Raw genomic sequence first — 21,317 nt, forward strand, 5'->3', positions numbered from 1 at the left:
TTCCATGGTGTCTGATTAGGATGACAAAAAAGTCCAGACTTTTTTTTATCCTTTATCCGTGACTTGTCATGTTGTTTGCTGAAGTTGTTTGTGTGTAGAGCAGTAAAGGCAGGAAGTGGTTATGGAGTTCTGGTGAATATAAAGACAAGGAGACCTGTTCACACACACACCCTCCGTGTGTGTGAACAAGCTGACCACACTATGTATTTTTTTTTTTAGCCATAGTCTATTTGATGCTAATCTCGTAACAATCTTTTTTTCTGATTTTCACGACTTGATGCGTCTCCCTGTCTGCAGAACGGATCTTCGAGGATCACGAGAACCTGGTGGAGAACCTGCTGAACTGGACCAGAGACAGCCAGAACCGCCTCATGTTCACCGAGCGCATCGAGAAGTACGCCCTGTTCAAAAACCCACAGGTAAACAGAACACACACATCTGCCCGCACCTGGGAACCTGCTCCTCTTTTCTCACATGCTTCCCTTCTGCTGCAGAACTACTTACTGGGGCGGAAGGAGACGTGCGAGATGGCAGAGAGGAACAAAGAAGCTCTGCTAGAGGTGGGTTAGTTCGGCCTTCTTTGGAGACACTCCCATGTTTTCTCACCTGAAAATCTTTATGCAGAAACGGGAGAACTGACAGGAAAAGTTTCGATTTGCTTCCCAGGAGTGCTTCGGAGGCAGTTCGGTGTCTGTCCCTGAGATGGAGGGAGTGCTGTGGCTGAAAGAGGATGGCAAAAAGTCATGGAAGAAACGCTACTTTCTGCTCAGAGCGTCTGGGATCTACTACGTCCCAAAGGGCAAGGCCAAGGTGTGTGACGGACGGAGGCCGGGTGGAGGGACCATCTGTGTGTGTGTTTGTAGTAAAGCTGAAGCTCTCTGTTTGGCCTGTTTCCAGACGTCCAGGGACCTGGTGTGTTTCCTCCAGCTGGATCACGTCAATGTTTACCTGGGTCATGACTACAAGAGCAAGTACAAGGCTCCTACTGACTTCTGCATGGTGCTGAAGGTAAAATGTTCAAGTCATGGTCTACAGCTGCCACCTACTGGCCAGAAACTGTCTTTACACTCCATACAGACCTGTTCAATGAATTGTATTATTACTTAAATTTATATTAGGAACTTTATCACTAAATGAACCACATGTAATTACACACAGCTGGACATTTGAAATTTTATGTGTGTGTTTAGCACCCCCAGATCCAGAAGAAGTCTCAGTATATAAAGTACCTGTGCTGTGATGACATCAGAACTCTCCAACAATGGATCAACAGTATTCGCATTGCAAAGGTACTAATTAGATTACAGATGCAACATCTATGTGCTGCGTCTCTAAGCTAGCTTACAGACTGGAGACGACGGTCACCTGGGAAGCCATCCGCCTGTTACCTAGCAACAAGTTGACCTTATAGCTAAATTATATGAGGTAACTGTTTTTACTGGGCCCAGTTCACTCGGTCAGACCTTTCTCCTTTCACATCCATTCAATTCTGGAATGGCTGAAAACAAAAAAACTCAAGCAGCTCCAACAGCCTAGTCAAAGTCCACATCTCAGCAGGGCATAAAAAACCTGCAGAAGAAACATCCACAGGCCTCAGTGAACTGAAGCAGCATTGGACAGGAGTGTGGGGCGGCTCTAAGCTGTACGTCTATTTGCGTGTGTGTGTTTGTCAGTACGGGAAGCAGCTGTACATCAACTTCCAGGAAGCCATGAGGAGGACAGAGGCCGCCTACGATTGGTCTTCCCTCTCTTCTTCTTCCATCAAGTCCGGCTCCAGCTCATCCAGCCTCCCAGGTCTGTTTCAGATCCTTCAGTCTCAAACTCCAGTCCTCAGTCGCTGTCCTGCTACTTCAGGTGTCGGTGTGCTTCAGCACACCTGGGTCCAACGTCAGCTTGTTAGCAGAGCTCTGTGGAGCCTGACTGCATGTTGATGAGGCAGAGTAGTCGTTTGAGTCAAGCCTGTAAAAGTGGCAGCAGTCCGGTCCTTGAGGAATGCAGTTTGAAACTGGTGGTTTAGTCCCAGTAAACCACGCTGAGCATCGTGACCTCATAGCGCTGCTGCTGTCGACTCAACCTCTGACCTCCTGCTGAACCCTGCAGAGTCGCAGTCCAACCACTCCAGCCAATCAGACAGCGGCGTGTCCGAGCTGGCGTCATCCGGGCACACCCGCTCCCAGAGTGTGGTCAGCTCCATCTTCTCTGATGCCTGGAGGAGAGGAACGCAAGGAGAGGTGTGAACACACACACACACACACACACACACACACACACACAAAATCAATCAATCGTTTTTATTCTGTTCCCACAATTCCGTTCTGCTTTTCTATCAGCGTTTAAAGGTGAAAGGACGAATGATGGTTCCTCTCTGTGTGGGGGGAGGAGGAGGCAGTGGAGGTTAGACAGGAAGTGATGTAACAAGCATGTGAAGTCTTTAACAGCCTGTCTGTTTGGCATTTGTGTTTGAAGTGAAGACACACTGGGAATGATGGGAAATCTGCAAATAAAAGGAAGAGGCAGAAATAAAGAGACACTATTTACAAATACTTTATTAAGAATATTTGCAGAGTATATGCAGAGTGTATAGCGAAAAATGTTTTGCTGTCAGAATTCCCATATTACAAAGCTGAGCATCAGATCCCAGCTGAACAGATGCATTATGGGACAAAAGCCAGCTCAGCGCGCCGGCCTCACTGCATTCCCACATGGATAATGAGCGTGTTGCTGCATGGCTTCTCTACTTCCAGATGCTTCAGTGAAACATCAGATCTGTTCTCAGGAAACGTCAGCAGTTGGCCGTTTTCCACGCCAGACGTTTGTTTGATGGCAGGATGTGCTTGGGATGGGGCCGGGGAAGTGATGGCCCAGCTGAACAGAGCTCAGCATGTCCTCTGCTCACTTCCTGTATTAGCTTGTTGTTCTTTACGGCTCCTCTTGCTGAAACAGGATCTGTTTTCAGAACATCTCCTGTCTCTTAAATCAGGGTTGTCCAAACTTTTTCCACATCCAAGTGTTGAAAAATGAGTTCTAATTAATACCCACAAAAATGCTATTGCAATTTTTAAAACTTTGAATTGTTACGCAAATAAACTAAACATGCAATATTTTTAATGAAAAGAAAAAACAGTCTTATTTTTGTAGAATTTTCATAAGAAAATTCTACAATTTTAAAGGTAAATGAAGAACAGAGAGAGCAGACGTTATCAGTAGAAGTCTGTCTCTAGACCTGCAGAAAGAGGTCAAACTCATTTTGATTTTGGGCCATATTAGGATCATGGACAGTCTCACAGGATTGTTATAATATACATTTAAAAAAAGCTGTCTGCATTCAATGAGTACTGCACATCTTTTCACTTTGTAATTTTTATTTATTTTTTGCAGTCAAAATCACAGCTTTTGCGGTGCTAATTTAGAAAGCATTGCAAGGAATTTTGAAATATTTGTGCTTATGTATGACAATAAATGTGACTTGTTAATTGCCTCATTAATCCCACCCAGACTATAACTTGACATTAAGTACAGCTAAGCTAGCAGTGTAGCAGAAGTAAGAAACACTGCCACCTGCAGGTGGGAGTTAGCTTCACTTGAACCATGGTTTTCACCATTTTTTACTGAAAAATGCAATGGACTCCCCCCAGGCCTTGACTTTAACTCGTGTCTTGAAGGATACACTAATCTGGATTTCTGCTGAATGAAGACAGGACAATTATTAACTGCTTATAACATTTAATTATAAGCAAGGCACTTTGAATTGCCTTGTTGCTAAAAATGTGCTATGTTAATAAAATTACCTTTAACCGAATCTCGTTCTCCTCTGTTTGGTTTGATGTCGGATTTCTTGCATCTCATTTGTTTTTAGCAAAACGTATTTTTTATTGTCTTCCACCTCCCTCACCAATTCTCTTCCTCTGCCCACAGATGATGAAGATGGACCCCATCAGTAGGCCCATCCCTGTCCAGATCCCCAGCCTCTCCCCCCAGCCTCAGACTCCACCTTCCCGGAGCAGCTACACCGATGGGCTCGTCCCGTCCGAGGACTCCTCCTCCTCTCCATCCCCGCCCTCGCCTCCTCCCCCCCCTCCACCCGCCGTGGGTAGCATGGGCCACCAGGGGGTACCTCCTTCCTCCTACGTGAAGTACAGCACTCTGGCTCGCCTGCAGAGCCAAAACCAGGCTAGAACGCAGCAGGCGGCCGGTGCTGGTACCACTCCCCTTCCCTTGCAGAATTACAATACCCTCCCAGCTTCTTACGGCACCTCCCCGCCGTCGCCCCCTCCTCCTCCACCACCTGTGGCACCGGCCCCCGGCTCGGCCATGGCTGCCCTAAAGTTCGGTCTGCCAAGCCCCAACTGTCTCCCGCCACCACCTCTGCCAGAGGAGGAGGCACTGGAGCCGCACAGCCTCCCACCCTCTCCTCCAGAGGGCCTGGATGCCAACGGGCTGCCCCCTCCTCCCCCTCCGGAGCCCCTCTCCAACCCCTGCCCCCAGCTCTCCAACTCAGGCCTGCAGCAGTTCCTGTCACAGAAGTTCCCCAACATGGTGTACGACTTCACCCCCGCAGCGCTGCAGGACGGTTCCCCCCCACCCCCTCCACCTCCCACAGAACTCTCCCCCCCAGCATCACTACAAGTCCTCCGGCCTCTGTCACCCAATGCCCCCCCACCCGCTCCTCCCAAAACCTTTTCAGGTGGATTCCCTCCTCTGACCGCCCCAAAACCGTCTGGCCCTTCCTCCCTCCCCATCGCCCTCTCCCCGGTGTCCCCCACCCAGCCATTTTATGGACACGGCCCTGTCAGGAAGCAGCAGAGCTTCTCAACGGGACACTCCCCAAATCAGCCCCCTCCCACACTGCCCAAGCAGCATAGCCTCTCCTCCAAGAACCTGGCCATCTCTCCCTCCTCCTCCTCGTCCGTCTCCATCGCCGCGGCTACCTCCTCTTTGGTCAAACAGATCGTCAATCAGTTCCCAGGAAACACTTCCCCCCTCCCCCCCTCCAGCTCCGCTCCCCAGTCCCCTCCTGCAGTCAAGGCCAAACCAAAGTGGCAAATCGGGGGCGCCGCAGTGCCACAGTCACCTGAGTTCCCTCCGCCACCCCCTGACAGCTCCTTAGGAGACTTTCCTCCTCCGCCCTCTTCCTCCTCCAAGTCGGGCTCCCCCATCAAGAAGTCTCCCTCGACCTCCTCTACGGGGTCCACCAAGCGTGGGCCTCCCCCAACCCCACAGAGGGCCTCCTCCATGAAAGACCCTCAGGAGGAGCGGCCCAAGAAGGTGGAGAGTCTGTTGAGTAAATTTGGCCAGGCCCCCCAGACGGGAACATCGTCGAGCTCCTCCTCAGCAACGGGATCTCCTTCCAAAGACTCCGCCTCCCTTCCGGCGCCGCTCCCCAAGCCGGGGAAGCTGAACCTGGCCAACCTGCCTCTGGTCATCCAGGGCCTGCAGAGCGGCCAGCAGCATCAGCCTGACTTCCCTTCGCCTCCTCCCCCGCCTCCTCCCTCCCAGCATCCTCACCTGGACTCATCAGCCGACTTTTTCCCTCCCCCGCCGACCGAATCGGAACTCTTCCCTCCCCCGCCTCACCCCTCCGAGTTCCATCACCCTCCCAAGGTCGCTGTTGTGAACCCCCAGCCTCAGATGCAGCCTGCTCCACAGTCGGCAACATCCTCTTTCTCCTCGTCATCATGGAAGCAAGGCTCACTGAAAAAGGGGGCAGTGCCTCCTCCGGCGATGAACCGGCGCAGTAGCAACACGGCTCAGTACGACACCACCATGTCACTGCCTCTCTCGCCTCCACCACTGTCCCAAACCCCACCCCCCTCCCTCTCGTCCTACTCCTCCTCCTCCTCCTCCCCCATCCCCCCTACCTCCCCAAAGTCAGCAGGGCCTGCCTCTCTGGCCTTCAAACCTCACTTCCTGGAGGACCTGAACCGCACGCTGAAGAGGAAGTCAGTGTCACGCCACGGCTCGCTCACCTCCTCCCACCTGATCCCCTCCTCCAAGATGGAGCCCGTGGGCACAATGGACGACATGGCGCTCCTGCCGCCTCCCCCCCCAGAGCTCCTGCCACAACAACATCAGCATGGGGTCCGGGGACACTCCCACACCCTGTCGCGGCACCACGGGCGCTCCCAATCAGCCAAACATGGCAACATCTCAGGCTATGCAACGCTGCGGCGAGGCCCGCCTCCCGCCCCTCCTAAACGGGACCAAAGCACCAAACTGACCAGTGAGTGGTAGGAGGCGGTGACTCTGACTGTAGCTCATTGACCAATCAGGTCCCGTTGTTCCTGCGGAGAGGAAAAACACCCGTCTCTTTTCGGTCTCCTTTGGATTCCAAGCAAGTGGCGAAGCTACTCCTAATCTCAGATTAATCCTCATTATTCCCATCGTTACATGTTTAATCCAACATGAGTAACAATTTAAATATATAAATATGTATATGTATATAGTTAGCAAGACAGAAAATCACCCCTCCAGCTTTTTTTCACATCTGCAGCTTTGCATTGAAACATATGAAAGACTTGAAGTGACGTTTAGCTGCGATGTACCAGGTACTGCATGAACCGAGGAGTCAGGGGAAAGAACCACGGAGGAGGAAGGTCGATGATGATGATGTGTATAGAAGTGTATATTGTGAGAGGTGAGGGGGGAAGTGTGTGTGTGTAGGGGAGGGGCAATCCTAGAGGGAGCATTGCCATTTCTTCCACCCTGTTTTGTTTTTTGTTTTTTTTTTGCGTGTTTTTTATATCAAATTATTTAATACTGGAAAAATATTGTAATAATTATTTTGAATTTTAAGAAGTGGAAGAGGAGAATGAGTGTGACTGGACATGTGACTGTTTTCTACGAGCACCTGCTTCACCAGGCTCCCACTTTCATTTGATCAAACCGCGTTTCGGCTGATCTGCTGGTTGGTGAAACTGAGCCCTGACAGTTCCTTCCTCCCAAACCTGGATCGGTTTCCCACCATCAGAGGGTTTGTGTTTGTTCACACCCTTTGAACTTTTTCACTGTTTTGTCATGTAACTTCAACAGAGTATTAGGGCCTTACTACTAAAATAAAAAAAAAAATTAAATTACAAGAATAAAGTTATAATATATGTTTATTCTCTTAATACTACAACTTTGAGCATTATTCTCGTAAATCTTTTCTTGTAATTACATTTTTTAATTATTTCCTTGGCATGGCCTCAATACTCCATCTTCTGTAACACACTGCAGCATGTTCATTAGGATTTATTGTGGCAGATCAAGACACAGTAGTGCATAAATGTGAAATGGAAGGAAAACATGGTTTTCAGTATTGTTTCCGAATAAACCGGGTCAGTACGTTGTAGAATTACATTTTGATTAATTCAGTAATGTTCTCCACCTTCTTCCTGCATTTTCCTTCATATTTGCTCAGTCTGTCTATCCCAGCCCATTGACTGATCCTACTGGGGAAAAACAACCCCACAGCATGATGCTGCCTACACCATGTTGCATTATGTCTTCAGGAAGATGTGCAGGACTGACTTATCCTTCTACTTCTCATTTATGCATTCACTTGTGTTAAGTCCAATGTGACCATCTCAAGCGTGTTTTTGTAATGTGCACAATATGAAGCAGTTCAAAGGGTGTGAAAACTTTTGCAAGGTGCCTGTTGATGTCAACCACATCCTGGTTTCCAGAAGATTCCAGGGTTCTGGCCCGGGGACAGGCTGGGATTGGTCCAAATGTTGAAATGTACAGAACACTTTTTATTTTCTTTCTTTTTTTTACGCGAGTTAGAAAATCTGCCGGTAAGGTCAGCCACTTTACCCCTGTGTCATTTGGTAGTGTTGCACCAGTTCTTATGTCTTCCCTTCCCTCTGAGTGGGGCGGAGCCTGTTCCAAGCTGGGAGGCCGGATTCACCCCAGACAGGCTGCAGTTACCCAAACCAACAGCAAGAGGCAGATTGCAGTGAGTGGCAGAGCAAGCAGGCAGCCAGAGGTTCAACATCTGCCAGAAAGATGTGAACTGGTGCCAGCGCCTCTACCACCACAGTCCAACTCTGACTGAGCTCCACCACCAGCTCCCCCTGGTGACAGTTTTCTGTTCCACTGATCCATCACTATTTGGTTAGTTTTAGTGTGTAGCAGCTCTAGAAATGCCCTGGGAACAAGTGCCTGGAAACAAACGGCTCTCTCTGCTGGCAGGAGTGTGGAATCATCACATACCAGCTGAGGACACGCCCCTTTGGAGGCCTGAACCAGCTGAGCATCACCTTTAAGTGACTGTGACCTTTATGGAGTGATGGTCTGTGTTAGGCTGCAGGGTCACACGAATCTCAAGTGTGGCTCAAAGGCAACTTCCTTGTTTCTAACCCTGATCCTGAACCGTTTCCAGGGAAACGGCTCTGTTTGCGTTACTCCATCGTCAGGACAGGAAGTCGACGATAAACACGTCTGACCCTGAAAACAGGCCTGGAGATGACAGTAAAACGCTGACTGGAGGTATAACTCTGGAGCCACAAGAGGGCGCTATTGTGGCCTAAAAATATATAAAATATGCATTTTATATATTTTTCTATATATTATTCATTGAAAAAAAAGCCCTGATTGTCCAATGAACTGAGGAAAATATGGCACAATAATTTAAAATCCCCCAGAAAACAAAACTACTGAAAAATTAAACAAATTTTTTTTTAAGGGGAATAATTTATTTTGAGAAGCTGTTTAAAAGACCATAACCCAACAGAATTCAACTCTTTTAGACCAAAACTCAAAAAAACTTCTGACATCTTTAGTCATTTACACAAAAGGTGAATCTTATTTATTGGATATTGTTGAGAAATAGCTGAACACTTTAAACCGAGCTGCCTTGTTTTAAGGGAGGCATTTGGATCAGACCCGGAGGTTCTGCTCCGGGTTAGGGATCCTCAGTGACACTGTGACCCCGTACTGATCCACATCCCTCTGTTCTGTCGGTTTAGTCACACCTAGTTCCCTTCGTTTGGTAAACAAAAAACAAAAAAAAAAGCCTGGTGCCAGAAATCCCACTGAGCTGAAAGTCAGGAGAAAACGTTCCGGGTTGTTCCATGGACGGTTCAGATGAAGGTTTTCCGTTCTTTAATCTTACTGCTGCACACAGCTGACCCTGCTTCAGAATGATCCTGCATGACACCAACACCACCAAAACAAGAGCACAGGAGCCAAAAACGTCGACTTACTGCCCCAGTTTAAACCCTTTATGTGCAATTTTCTTTATGAGTTATTTATTTCCAGGGTTTAGAAGGTTTTCTGTCAGCCCTGCTCTGATGTCGGACAGCGGACTTCCTCTGAGAAGAGCTTCTGATGGACTGAAAGGAAAACACACACCTGGCACAAGCAGTGGTGCGTTCAGGTGACTGCCAACACCGACAGACAGTTCTAAACTGTCGGGCGTCTCGTTTGAGGACACGAGGCAGAACGGCCTGCTGCTGCTGCTCCTGCTGGTGTGAAACCTGCTGATGCATTTCAAATAAAGGAGGAAAAAGTCAAAGGACTGCTTCATGTCGAGTTTTTACACACATTCACTTCAATTCTTTCAGGTTTGCGTTGCAGAAATGGGGCATAATTCAAACCATTTTTTTTTTTTTACATTAATGAGAATGAAAGCCCACAATTCAGCGTCTTAGAAAATTAAGATTATATATTAAAAAAAAACGTTATGGTTATAGAAGCTGGGTTTTCTGTATTCAATCATATCAATGGATGGTTGAGTGGATGGAAAAAGTGGGTAGGAAAAGAAGCACCAGCCACCTGGGTGACTTCAGAGGATTACTGAGCAAAATCCATTCAAAAATTTAAAGGCAATTCACCAGGAGTGAGAGCAGACCGATGGGAAACTTAAAAAATTCACTCTACAATATTACTTCATGAATATTGAAGTCGAGTCAAGCAGTGGTGGTTTCTTCATCTCCATTAAAGTATCGAATAAAAAAAAAAACAGCAACAGTAGGGGTGATGGGTACGCTGGTAGAAAAATGTCAGCATTTAAACATCTGTTGTCACCCTGAGCATCAGTTACAGCTCGATGAAGTCGACTCTCCGTCTGCTGTGGAATGAGGCTTTTAAAGGATTCAGGTTCCCCAGTCGTTCCCTCACCATGTGACCTCAGTGACCTGGAGCAATGCGGTCCTTGAGATGACCTCAGGCCTGTCGTGTTGACTGGAGTAATGAGGTTCTGCAGGTGGTACGGGCTCCTCGGTGTGCCACTCCCCAAGGCTACTGCAGCCTCCATGTTTCACTTCATCCATCTATTGAGTTTGATCAGCTTCCCTGCCTGATGAAGAGAAACACCTGCAGCGTGATGCTGCCACAAACAAGAACAGCTGATGCATCACAGGATGCGTTCAAGTTCACAACAGTTTCTGGGAGATTGGAGCTCTGAAGATGAGGGGAGTATTTAATGAATACAGACCAACTCTTGAGTTAGACGTTACATGAATGAATGAAATGCAACAGTCTGTAGTGTTAATAATCTTTAATAGTCACATAATCTCTGTACAAATACAAACATTAAATTACAGGAAGCGGTTTGTTCAGCTGAATCTTTCTGAAGGTCCACTCAGTAAATGGAACCAAGCAGAAAACCAGAACCTCTCTGCAGCACCGGGGGTCCAGAGAGCTGCAGCGCGTCCAGCAAGGCAGAATGAATGCAGTGGAATGATGGCGAGCCAGGAGTGGACTGCTGGGTGTCTATGCACAGTGGGTCAGGTCTGGCTCAGCAGTTGATCCCCAGGCCGGTCCAGTGGTCCGGCACCATCAGAAAGTATTTATCCATGGCCTCGCAGAAGCGAGCCCTGTACAGCTCTGGAGAAACCACGGTGGGCATCTTCCCTGCAGAGCAAATCCAGAAGCTCACCAAGAACATCCAAGAACTTTGCTCAGAAGAAACGGAACAGATTAGACCCATCATGTTTCAAACACGTTTTTTTTTTTTTGCCTTAAAATCTTAAAGTACTGATGCTGTACTAAACCTCCGTTTATTTTATTATACATTTAGTTTATGAACTAAATATTTAGCTTGGAATCAAGCTAAATATTTCTATCTAGCAAGCTAAATATTAACTAAACATTTGGCTAGCTAATTAAATAAGCTAGCTAAATTTATCCAGACATTCATATTGTATATGAGGTCTGTCACAGTTTGGTTCCACCGCTGCTAAAAGACTTTTCCTTTTGCAAACTAATTGCAGTTAAACTAAACTACAGGAGCAGTAAGTGTGAGACTGTAAAATACCATTTAGGTAAAGTTATTTCAATCCGTTGTCATTTTCTCTTTGGGTTTCAGACTATTGCTTTATTGTTTCACAAAGTCATTTTAGCCATGCTTACCGTCTTGAATGTTTTAAATGAACTAAAGTTATACGTGTTTTTTCTTACGAGTGTCACTTATTCTTCTGATAAATATTTACTTTAAGTTACGCAATACACTGAAATCTGTTAAATCACAGGTCATGAATGTTATGCATGCCAATTGTAATTTAGTTTTTTTAATTCTTCCTATCAACCTGCTAGGAAACTACAGATTCAAGTTAGCCTATCTGGCTAAATTTGGCTAATGATGATGAATTGTCTCCTTTATGAAATAAATAAAATTCTAATATTTTGCTACTGTGACACCAGATGAACACAACTTTGAAGAATGAAGCCTCATTTTTCCCCGTTAGGCTTGTGCTGTAATCTGGTGCAGCGCATCAAATGATTACTTTTATGTTTGAGCTGTACATCATTCCTTTTCAAACAAAGTCTTTTACTTCTAAATAACCCAAATTATTACCGTTAAGTTTTAACTAACTACAAACGGCGCCCCATGAGATCTGCCTGATGACGTACCTTGGCCTCCCAGAATTCCAGTGGATTTGACGACCATCTCCAGTTTCTTGTCCCAGGTAAACGTCCTGATGTAATCTGGAGCAGACGGCAGAGGAAGCACCGTCAGCTTCTGACCCACCACACAGAGGCCTCCACCCCCCTCTCCCCTCACCTATGATCCCCACCACCAGCTGATCAGTGGCGTCGTCCCGCCCCACCAGCAGGGAGTAATCGATGATGAGGTGGCTGGACAGGAAGTAGGCGTCGCTGTGGATGGCCGCCCTCAGGATGGCCTTGCAGTGGGAGCGGATGTAGAGCGGGTTGTCATGGATCAGTTTCAGGAGGTTCTCGTCCAGCAGAACCACCTCGCAGCTCTCCTTCCCGGAGTCTGTCTTCACGTTCCGATTCCTCAGAGAGCCTTTCAGGTCGAACACCTACAGGAAACCTCAGCGGTCAGCAATTTCATATAGAGGGCTGAAGGGACACTGAAGAAAAAAAAAAAAGTACTCTCTCACACACACCAGACTACGGAGCCCCCTAGAGGATGTGGGGGGAAAATGTATTTTGCGTTTCCTTGCAAGACTGGAAGTCTTTCTTACGGTGGCCACCATACTTTCTGCTATAAGGTTTTTCCATGTATGTTAGTATTTCATTTGTGAGATATCTGAAGGTTTATATCTTTTTCTTTGGGGTAGAAATGCACCACAATCCTATTTGCAAAATGTAAAAGCAAAATAGATCAAACATGGGCTTTCCATCCCCTTTAAGACATAAACCAAAACTTTCTATATGTAGGAAAGAAAGAAAAAGTACATCCAAATGACTTGGACTATTTCTGAGTTATTATCATAGGGTAATAAAGTAATTTGATAGTTTTGATTGTGTCTCTGTGTTGGTAATAAAGGGCCGTTTTCATGTGCAGTTCCATCGCAGCCTTACACAGACGGACATGAACATGTAGTGAATAAATCGATTTTCAATCAGTTTTTTGCATCAAAGAGCTAAAAAATATAAACACATTGTCTGTAAGATATTAACATTACTAACATACACGGAAAAACCTTATGAGAACCTTATATAACAGCAGGAAGTATGGTGGCCACCATAAGAAAGTCTTTCAGTATTCAGTTATGCCGCAAAAACAAAACAAAAAAACCTCCCACCATGTCCCCTAGGAGGCTCCACACCACACACTACCTGGTGCACACAAGATGGTCTTTATTTTTTACTTTAATGTCCCTTTAGGGGCCCCGTACGTTCAGCAGTACTCAGAACACAACCCAGCTGTGAGCTGACCCACCTGAGCCATTTTGCGGCCGTAGAAGAGGTTCTCCATGACCAGCAGGTCCAGTTTCTTCTCGGCGTTGTTCTGGGAGTTCTTGTATCCGATCCGGTAAACTCCCAGGATCTTGGCCAGCACAGTCGGCCGCTGCGGACCAAACCTGGTTAAACGTTGAACCGCTTCGAGCTGACAAACGGAGACGGGAGCTGCTGGCGTACCTTCTGCTGCACAGCTCCAGTGATGTAGGTGAAGTAGTGCGGAGCAAAGTCCAGGAAGGACTGGACCTCCAGCCGGGGCATCTGCTTCAGGATGAAGCGGTCGTCTGGAGGAGACAAGGCGACGGGAGTTTGAATTTTAAACCAAAGACTTAAGCAGATGGAGCAGCCTTCCAGAGATTTCCTGTCTAACCTTCAGTGGCGTAGAAGACGGCTCCGGACTTCCCTCCCCGGGCCTGCCAGTTCACACAGTGGGACAGCGAGCGGACAAAGTCCTCCTCGCTGCTCTCCATGATCTCCTCACGCATCCTGTGGAACTCCTCGGCGTAGTAGATCCGACAGTAGAACTTGGCGTTGGCGTCTGAGAACTCTGAGCAGGAAATGACAAATGTTAAGATCTAACAGGATGTGTGATCTGAGCCCAGAGAAATGATGTTCTCACAGCATCTACGCCTGTTAGACTTCATTCAGCTGATGAGCAGCACTTTGCTGATTTACATCATATTTCTCTGACAGATTCCAGTTATGATCTAATATTTATTAATTTATGGAGTTCCACAGGGTCTAATGCTCATGTCTTTATATATAAAAAAAAACACAAAGCTTACAGCTTACCATCTGTTTTTACTTTTCTTAAATTTATCCAAGAATGCATTTCAAATCCAGCAAATTCATAAAAGCAGCAGCTTGATATTTGATTCTGTTTGTCCTACAGAAAGTTCAGAGACTCACGGAGCTCGATGTGTGGGTTCACCGTCTGTTTCTTCTGCTTATCTGCTGAATCAGCATCCTCTGAAAATGGGGAAAAAACAGAAAGCTTAAAGAATTTTGCATCCGTCAGTCTGCAGTGAAATGCTGCTTTTGTTTCGTTGTAACGTGTGGATCCGTACTGAGAGGCTCGCCGTCGGCGCTGCTGCGACTCTGCTGCGCCGCCAGAGAATCGCTGGGCCTCGCAGGGCTGCTCTTCACCCGACTCTCTGCACTGCACACAGCCAGAGGAACCAGAGGTCAGACCTGCTGACTCGGCGTTCTGAGACACGACGACATTTAGTCATTTAGACTAATGAATACCGTATTTTCCGCACTATAAGGCGCACCTAAAAACCTTCAATTTCCTCAAAAGCCGACAGTGCGCCTTATAATCCGGTCCGCCTTATAGTGCGGAAAATACGGTAAATGTCATTTAGTCTCAGAACTACCTGACAAACTATTTCAGGCAGTTTGTTGCCACCGGAATGAGATTTTGCGATTGTTTTTGTGGCACTAATTTAGAAAATTTTTAAGGACGTTTTATGATATTTGTGCTAATGAATGATGTTAAATGTGACTTTTTATGAATCTCCATATCGAACACAATATGGGGATTCAACTCGACATCAAGTAAGGCTGAGGCAGTAGTCTTTTAAACTCAATGTTTCTGGCCAATTTTGAGAAAAATTAGCAATAAAATAAATAAATAAAAAAATCAGAGAAAAATGTGGGAATCTGTAGATTTTGTGTGAACTTTGAGTCAGTTTCGCAGATTATTTGAAAAGCTGGAGGGACTTATTCATGTAATTTGGAGTTTAGAGGGCCATATAAAAAGCTACAGCGGGTCACATTTGGCCCACGGGCCTTGTGTTTGACCCCCGGTGCTGAAGCCGTTCACATAACATGAAAGCCGAGTACCTGACAGGCTGCTGAGCGTCGTCTCCGGCTGCGCTGGATGACTTGGACAGGTCGTCCAGCGCCGTTTTGTACTCTTTGCAGCTGGAGGACAACAGAACCAAACAGCAGGTCAGCAACCCTGAGGTGAAGCAATCAAAGGGTAAAATGGGTGAAAGGTCACCTGAGAGCGAAGGCGATGATGGAGCTCGGCTCACGCTCACACACAGCGATTGGCACCCGCTCGTGTTCGTACATCAGGTAATGTTTATCTGGATCACTGTAACACACACACACACACACACACATAGTCTCATTAGGCACTTTTCTATTAACTGCAGGGTTAAAACGGCACATTTTGATTTCAAAACGGCACATTTTACAAGAGATCAAATCTCATTCTTGTCCATTTTTATAGCAGAAATACAAAGTTCACAGTGGATATATAAACAGATTGATGTCCGGAACCGACTCTGACCCGACACTTACAATGGGATAGGGATAGGGTTGTAACTGTTGCCGGGCAGAAAGTTGGCCAGGATGGCTTTCATGGTGGATTTCTCCTTCACCTGGCTGTCAGTGGAGCCCAGCAGGTGGCCGTCAAACACATCTGGAAGGCCACAGAATCAAAACATGAAGAGCAGAAGCAGAAATAATAAAGCAGATGTACAGGTCAGAGTGAATCTATGAACCTTCTGGGATGCTGACAGAGTCCGGTTCACTGAAACTGGGTCCAGTTGTGGTGGAATCAGCCCCGGGGTCTCCAGGTGACGGCAGCAGGGACGAGGTGGTTGAGGGCAACGGGCACAGGTAGCGATCCTCTGATGAGAGAAACACAGCAGGTTCACACAAAACAACACCTGCAGGAAACCTTTTATTAGGACAAAGAACGTGGAGGTTATTTGAACCCACCTTTCTCCCCATTCTGGACCACAGGGGACGGGTTCCGAGGGGAGGAGTCCAGAGCGCTCTGTAAACAAAAACATGGAGGATTAGCAGCCAAAACACCGCAGCTGCCCACAATGGACAGGAAGCTCATGAGGGTCGGTCAGCTGAATAACACATGGTCTCATTTCAGATGCTTCCTGTCCAGTTTAGAAGGGAAGTGAGGAACCAGAGAGGAGCAATATGAAATATTAGAACAAAATAAAAACTAGCTAGCTCGGTCAGGAAAAACTACAAAAAATGGTTAATTCCTTAATAATCAGCCTTTTTGTCAAACTATAGTAAACTGGATGCTTTGCAAGGTTAGAAGACACAGAGGAGGCATGAGCAGCATTTCTACATCTCAGCACAAACTTCTGTGCTGCTAAGCAGACCTGATGGCTAAAGCAGCTAGTTTTGTCTGAGCACAGCAGCGACGCCCACCTTGGTGTCGTCAGTGGTGTTGGGTCGGAGTCTGCCTGGACTCGGTGGGACAGACAGACGCTTCCTGCCTTTCTCCTGCTGGAACAGGTCCTGGAGTCTGCCGGAGAGAAAACACATCCAGCAGCAGGAGCTTTAATGAAGCACAAGATGCTTCAGTGTTTTTCTTAGCGCGCAGTCAGAATCTGTAACAGTTCCCAGGCTGAATAAGGCCTGTGCAGTTTGAGGTCAGACTGGTTTTATTTTTTATTGAACTGTTTGAAATTGAAATTTCCACTCCAGTGAATACTGGTAAATGCACCAAATGATTTGCACTTTTTCATCTCTGTGTAGAATCCTGGAGTTCCCATCTTCTCTGAGGTCAGTGCTGAGATCTTCCCTGCTTGGTGATCAGTCAGTGAGTTGCATTTGTTTGAAATGTTTACACTCTGGTTTGACCTTTGAACCCTTCCCATAGTGATGTTACCAACAATTGCTTTTCCACTGTGATTGCTGATGTTTTTCCACCTCGATTGGTTAATGACTGGAGGCACACACACTTCTGCTCCAGATCAACAGACAACCATGTTTTGTGTAGATCTGACCATCGGCTCCTTTGATTAGGACAGTGGTGTTCAGACTCCTCCCCCAGGGGGCCAAAACTGGCAAATTTAAACTACTGGCAGGCCACAAAATGTATTAAATTAAAAATGCAAATATGAGATTATGAGTTTGTTTTTTTAAGTTTAGCTTACTTGTGCAACAATAAACCAATTTTTAAATAAAATCTGTATATCATGAGAGATCCAACACAAAAACAGGCTCTGAATTGTTACCTTAATACAAGAACTATAGATATTTCCATTTTGCTGACCTTTTTTTTTTATCCATTTTTAACTTTTGGTCATGGGTTGAACAAAATTATTTCAATTGAATAATTATTTCACCCGTGCATTAGCGGAACCTGCTGCTGATTTACCCTAATCTGGAAGCTGTCAGACTAAACTTTACAGACATTGAACATTTTATTTTCTTCCACTAGGTGAAGACGTATGAAGCCGTTTCAGACATGCTAGCTGCATTGCAGATCAGGTTCAACAATCGGACTGAACTTGTCGGCTCCTACCTGCTGTTCCAGAACTGCAGCATCTCACAGAGATTCTGCTTCTTCACCACCAGTGACTCCAGGACGACCTGCAGCTGCTGAGGGGAGTCCAGGCCGCATGACTGCAGGCGCCCCTGAAGCTTGTCGATCCAGCTGCGAAGCTCCGCCTCCTCCATCTGCCATCAGATACCAAACATGAGGCCGACCCGCGGTCCAGACACTCTGGGAGAGGGAGGGAGGGGGCACCATCACCTACATCTTTCTGAGCAAAGAGGTCCTCCATCTTCTCCTCCCGGGTCTTACTGAACGTGTCGGTCTTCAGGGAGGTGAGGCGGTCGTCGATGGCCAGGTACACCTGAGCCACCCTGCAGAGGGAGAGGAGCGGTCAGAACAGCGCCTGGTCCGGTCCAGACGGGGTGGGAGTGGAACAGTGGAGTGACCAGAAGAACGGATCCACTCACTTCTGAGAGAAGTCCTTCAGGTCCTGCTGCAGGTTGGTTTTAGACGGGCCCAGATTCCTGATGAAGATCCTGGGACGAGGAAGACAGATCTCCAGCAGCCGGACGGAGGTGTAGCTGCACAAGTTAAGATTCATCGATTTACTGAAGGAGATGTGAATTCTGATTAATAAATGCTTCAACACAAGACTCTCTTCTACGCCAATTTCTTCTTAAAGGGGCATTATTATATTTGTTTGTTCGTTTTTGTTCTGTTTTTATCGTCACTAATTGTAAATAATTTGTCTTCTGCTCAAAGAGTCATGAACATTTTCTATTGATCCAACTCAGTTGACTGGACTAGAGTATTTTTTATAAAGTATTTATGTTGAAAGTTTGCCCCGACTGCACAGTATTTTATTCTTCATTTTGTTTTTACATGTATTTTATATTTGTGTGCCTATTTGCTGTTATTGTCCATCACTCTGAAACGAAATATTACCATTGTGGGTCAATACAGGATTTTTCTATTACATTTTGCATTTTCCATGCATATAGTGTGATTTTACAGCATAATAAGGTAACTATGTTACATTCACTTATACAAATACTGTATGTATAAAACAACTCCTCAGGACGGTTGTACTGAGAAGTAGATCCTGTAATAAGCTCTGCTGGTGTTCAGCTCCACCAGGTGTTTGCTAATTGCTGCTGGCTAGTCTGAAGGAGCCAAGTGGAGAACGAGTGCTCTGTGAGGCAGATGATCAGCTTGAGGACTGCAACTCCAAAGAGTTTTGTAGAAATAGTTGTGATTTTATTTAATTTCCCCTTGGGAGGAATAAGGTATATTTGAATGGAATTGAATTTTAATTGAGAACAAATGGGGCTGCCAAGTTTAGGCAACCCCAGGTATGTTTCTGATGAGGGAATAATAGTATTGCATGATATAAAATTTTAAAAAGTCAACTTTGCATAATACCGCCCCTTTAAAAGGTGATATTCACGTTTATCTGCTGGCGGTCAGACAACGGTGAACAAACGGAGACCAACCTGAAGGAAGCCACCATCTGGTTGTAGGAGAAGTACTGGTGGTAGTCTTTATGGATGGAGTGTCCGCAGGGCTCGGCGTTGGCTCGTCTGGTGTACTGATGGCCGTAGAAGCGAAGCTCCAAATATTTGGCGAAAGACATGGACCACGAATCATTGGATAGAGGCACCACTGGAGTCACCTGCAGAGGGCAGTAGAGAGTTAAAAGGGAGGGAAAACAGCAGCAGAAGTGATTTCCCAGCAGCCCCAGCCTCAAATATGCCTCACCTGTTTGCACACACGGCACCATGAGTAGTTAAGAATGGTGTGCTGGTAGCCTGGGACGGGTGAGTCCAGCTCCTTCAGCACTATCTGCACGCAGCCGCTGCCATGCACAAAGCGGCGGACGTGATGCACCATGGGAGTCTCACAGAACATGCTGGGACACTGGTATGACGGCCTGCAGAGCAAACATCCGTTGAAGCTAACGGACCCTGGAACCGGCTGCGGCCACTTTAAGCGGGTCTCACCTGAAGCAGTAGCGCTCCAGAAACACGCCCAGCGACAGGTCGTTCTTGCCGTAGAACTCCATGGTGACGATCCTGTTGAAAGACGCACACACTGAGTCCAAACAGCCATGGTTCTGACTCAGACGTTCTGTGTGTGAGCAGCTTACCAGGGGCTGACGCAGGGGTTGGGCGCATTGTTGGACTGAAGGGAGGAGCTGCTGAACAACACACACAGCCTCTGATGGTTGGTCGGGTTCAAACAGTCCAGCTAAGGAAAGAGAAGAAACATCCATAAATCCGGCCACGCAGAGATGCTAAGCTAACCACTGAGACCTCTACCAGTAGTTCTTTGCTGTCAGAAAGTGAGAAGCCTTCAGCTGACTTAAAAGGCTGCTGCAAGAGTTCTGATGAAAAAAAAAAAAAAAAAGAGAGATCATGTTTCTCCTATTTTAGCTTAACAGAGGACTTTGCTCTCAGGCTGCAGGTTTACTGCTGATTCCTAGAATTTAAAAATGTAGGCTAGGAGACAGATCCTTTAGTCATCAGGCTTCTCTCCTGTGGAACCAGCTCATAGTTTTAGTCAGACACCCTGAAAACTTTTAAGTTGACAAGGAGGACGGCTTTGTTTTATCTCTTTGTAGAAGTTTGCTGCACTTCAAGAAGCACCATTAAGTAGTTAAGTCATGACTACATAGAAGTAGTCATGACTTAACTACTTGGAAGCAGAGATAATTAATTTGCCACCAGAGCAGATCGCCTCCTGCACCCAGCTTTGTGCCGTCTGCAGTTGTCCGGTGTTTTATTAATGTCAATTTGGTAGCTTAACTTATTTCACTTGTGTTGTGATAAACACTTGTAGTACGCCGACAGCATGCTAGCTAATGTGGGTAACCATGGCAACCAGTGAGCGTTTAAAGGCCAGCCTACCTTTTCTGCAGTCAATTTGCATATGCATCCGCTGTGTTTACACAAAAACAAATTATTCCTCTGTGGAAAGTACGTGGGATAGAATTTTGATAATTTAACTCATGTTTTGCCACCAACTTCAGAACTGGTTAAAAATGGAAAACCATATTGTGGAGTGAAAGAAGAAAAAGAGTCAAACAGCCTAAAAGGAAACGGTGGATAAAACAGAAAATGTCACATCACCTGTTTGGTAGAATTTAGGATATTAAAAACAAAAAACTAATAATTATCTTAATTATCTATTGACATGAATATGAAACATTTAAATCATGAGATGCTTTACAGTCATGTCGTCCAGCTCTAGTTTTGAGCTGTGGAAAATGCAAAAAACAAACACATTCTGGAAAATCTAATGTTTTCCGTACTCAAGTTTTCCTTTTTAAGTACCTATCTAGGCCTACACAGTAATTTTCCAGATTTGTCCAGACGAGCTGAAGACTGTCCAGATGTAGTTAAGGAATTCAGGATTTTCAGCAGGTTAAAGGAACCAGAGTGTTTTATCCTTAAACTGTACCTTTGGAGTCCAGTTCACGTCGTTCTGTTTGCCCGTTTTCTCCTCCTCGCTGTCTGCTTTCCCGAGCGCCTTGACCGGGAAGTCTGGTGCCCGGTTCTGGCTGCTGCTGCTGGTAGCAGCAGGACCAGCAGAGCCAAACGTGTCGCTTGCTTCTTTCTGCCGGATCCGGCCGCCTTTTGCTCTGTAGTCGGCCAACATTCTGGCCAGGTCCTGGCTGCTGCTCAGGTGGTCCACGATGCGGGTGGTGGTGAGGCTGTGGCAGGGCAGAATGTCGGTGGGTCTGGGCTGGGCGGTGCCGTAGGTCTGTCCGCTGGCCGCGGAGGATGGAGCCGGGTCTTTGAGCAGCTGGCGTTTCCTGCGTCCGTCCAGCTCCTTCAGGTCCTTGTTGAGGAGAGGAGACAGGTAGACCTACAGGAGGGACAAACACGTACAAGGGGTAACAAACTAGAGAAGCTTCAGT

General features: G+C 46.5%; 2 protein-coding genes across 4 annotated transcripts in view; one reads left to right on the forward strand and one right to left on the reverse strand.

Annotated features, from left to right (window-relative positions):
• The window catches only part of LOC103482205 (ras-associated and pleckstrin homology domains-containing protein 1), a 67,349-nt gene extending 57,853 nt beyond the window's left edge, over positions 1 to 9,496 (forward strand). For both annotated transcript variants that reach the window (XM_081598643.1, XM_081598647.1), the window contains 8 exons: positions 298 to 419; positions 495 to 560; positions 667 to 810; positions 898 to 1,008; positions 1,191 to 1,289; positions 1,674 to 1,794; positions 2,101 to 2,231; positions 3,916 to 9,496. In XM_081598643.1, coding sequence (XP_081454769.1) covers positions 298 to 419; positions 495 to 560; positions 667 to 810; positions 898 to 1,008; positions 1,191 to 1,289; positions 1,674 to 1,794; positions 2,101 to 2,231; positions 3,916 to 6,231 — 3,110 coding nt within the window. In that variant the 3' untranslated portion in view covers positions 6,232 to 9,496. The remainder of the gene's footprint in view (positions 1 to 297; positions 420 to 494; positions 561 to 666; positions 811 to 897; positions 1,009 to 1,190; positions 1,290 to 1,673; positions 1,795 to 2,100; positions 2,232 to 3,915) is intronic.
• Positions 9,497 to 10,465: 969 nt separating this feature from the next.
• pikfyve (phosphoinositide kinase, FYVE finger containing) overlaps positions 10,466 to 21,317 on the reverse strand; it is a 29,099-nt gene continuing 18,247 nt past the window's right edge. For both annotated transcript variants that reach the window (XM_008438197.3, XM_008438180.3), the window contains 22 exons: positions 20,858 to 21,265; positions 19,545 to 19,645; positions 19,399 to 19,470; positions 19,157 to 19,328; positions 18,892 to 19,070; positions 17,866 to 17,979; positions 17,661 to 17,769; positions 17,426 to 17,580; positions 16,324 to 16,420; positions 15,868 to 15,925; positions 15,648 to 15,776; positions 15,445 to 15,565; positions 15,140 to 15,235; positions 14,980 to 15,060; positions 14,202 to 14,293; positions 14,044 to 14,103; positions 13,505 to 13,681; positions 13,315 to 13,418; positions 13,115 to 13,243; positions 11,987 to 12,248; positions 11,836 to 11,910; positions 10,466 to 10,836 (listed from right to left, as the gene is read on the reverse strand). In XM_008438197.3, the coding sequence (XP_008436419.2) occupies positions 10,721 to 10,836; positions 11,836 to 11,910; positions 11,987 to 12,248; positions 13,115 to 13,243; positions 13,315 to 13,418; positions 13,505 to 13,681; positions 14,044 to 14,103; positions 14,202 to 14,293; positions 14,980 to 15,060; positions 15,140 to 15,235; positions 15,445 to 15,565; positions 15,648 to 15,776; positions 15,868 to 15,925; positions 16,324 to 16,420; positions 17,426 to 17,580; positions 17,661 to 17,769; positions 17,866 to 17,979; positions 18,892 to 19,070; positions 19,157 to 19,328; positions 19,399 to 19,470; positions 19,545 to 19,645; positions 20,858 to 21,265 (2,907 nt within the window). In that variant the 3' untranslated portion in view covers positions 10,466 to 10,720. The remainder of the gene's footprint in view (positions 10,837 to 11,835; positions 11,911 to 11,986; positions 12,249 to 13,114; positions 13,244 to 13,314; positions 13,419 to 13,504; positions 13,682 to 14,043; positions 14,104 to 14,201; positions 14,294 to 14,979; positions 15,061 to 15,139; positions 15,236 to 15,444; positions 15,566 to 15,647; positions 15,777 to 15,867; positions 15,926 to 16,323; positions 16,421 to 17,425; positions 17,581 to 17,660; positions 17,770 to 17,865; positions 17,980 to 18,891; positions 19,071 to 19,156; positions 19,329 to 19,398; positions 19,471 to 19,544; positions 19,646 to 20,857; positions 21,266 to 21,317) is intronic.

Source organism: Poecilia reticulata, chromosome 2, assembly GCF_904066995.2.
Source record: "Poecilia reticulata chromosome 2, P_reticulata-male-v2, whole genome shotgun sequence".
Classification (NCBI taxonomy): domain Eukaryota; kingdom Metazoa; phylum Chordata; class Actinopteri; order Cyprinodontiformes; family Poeciliidae; genus Poecilia; species Poecilia reticulata.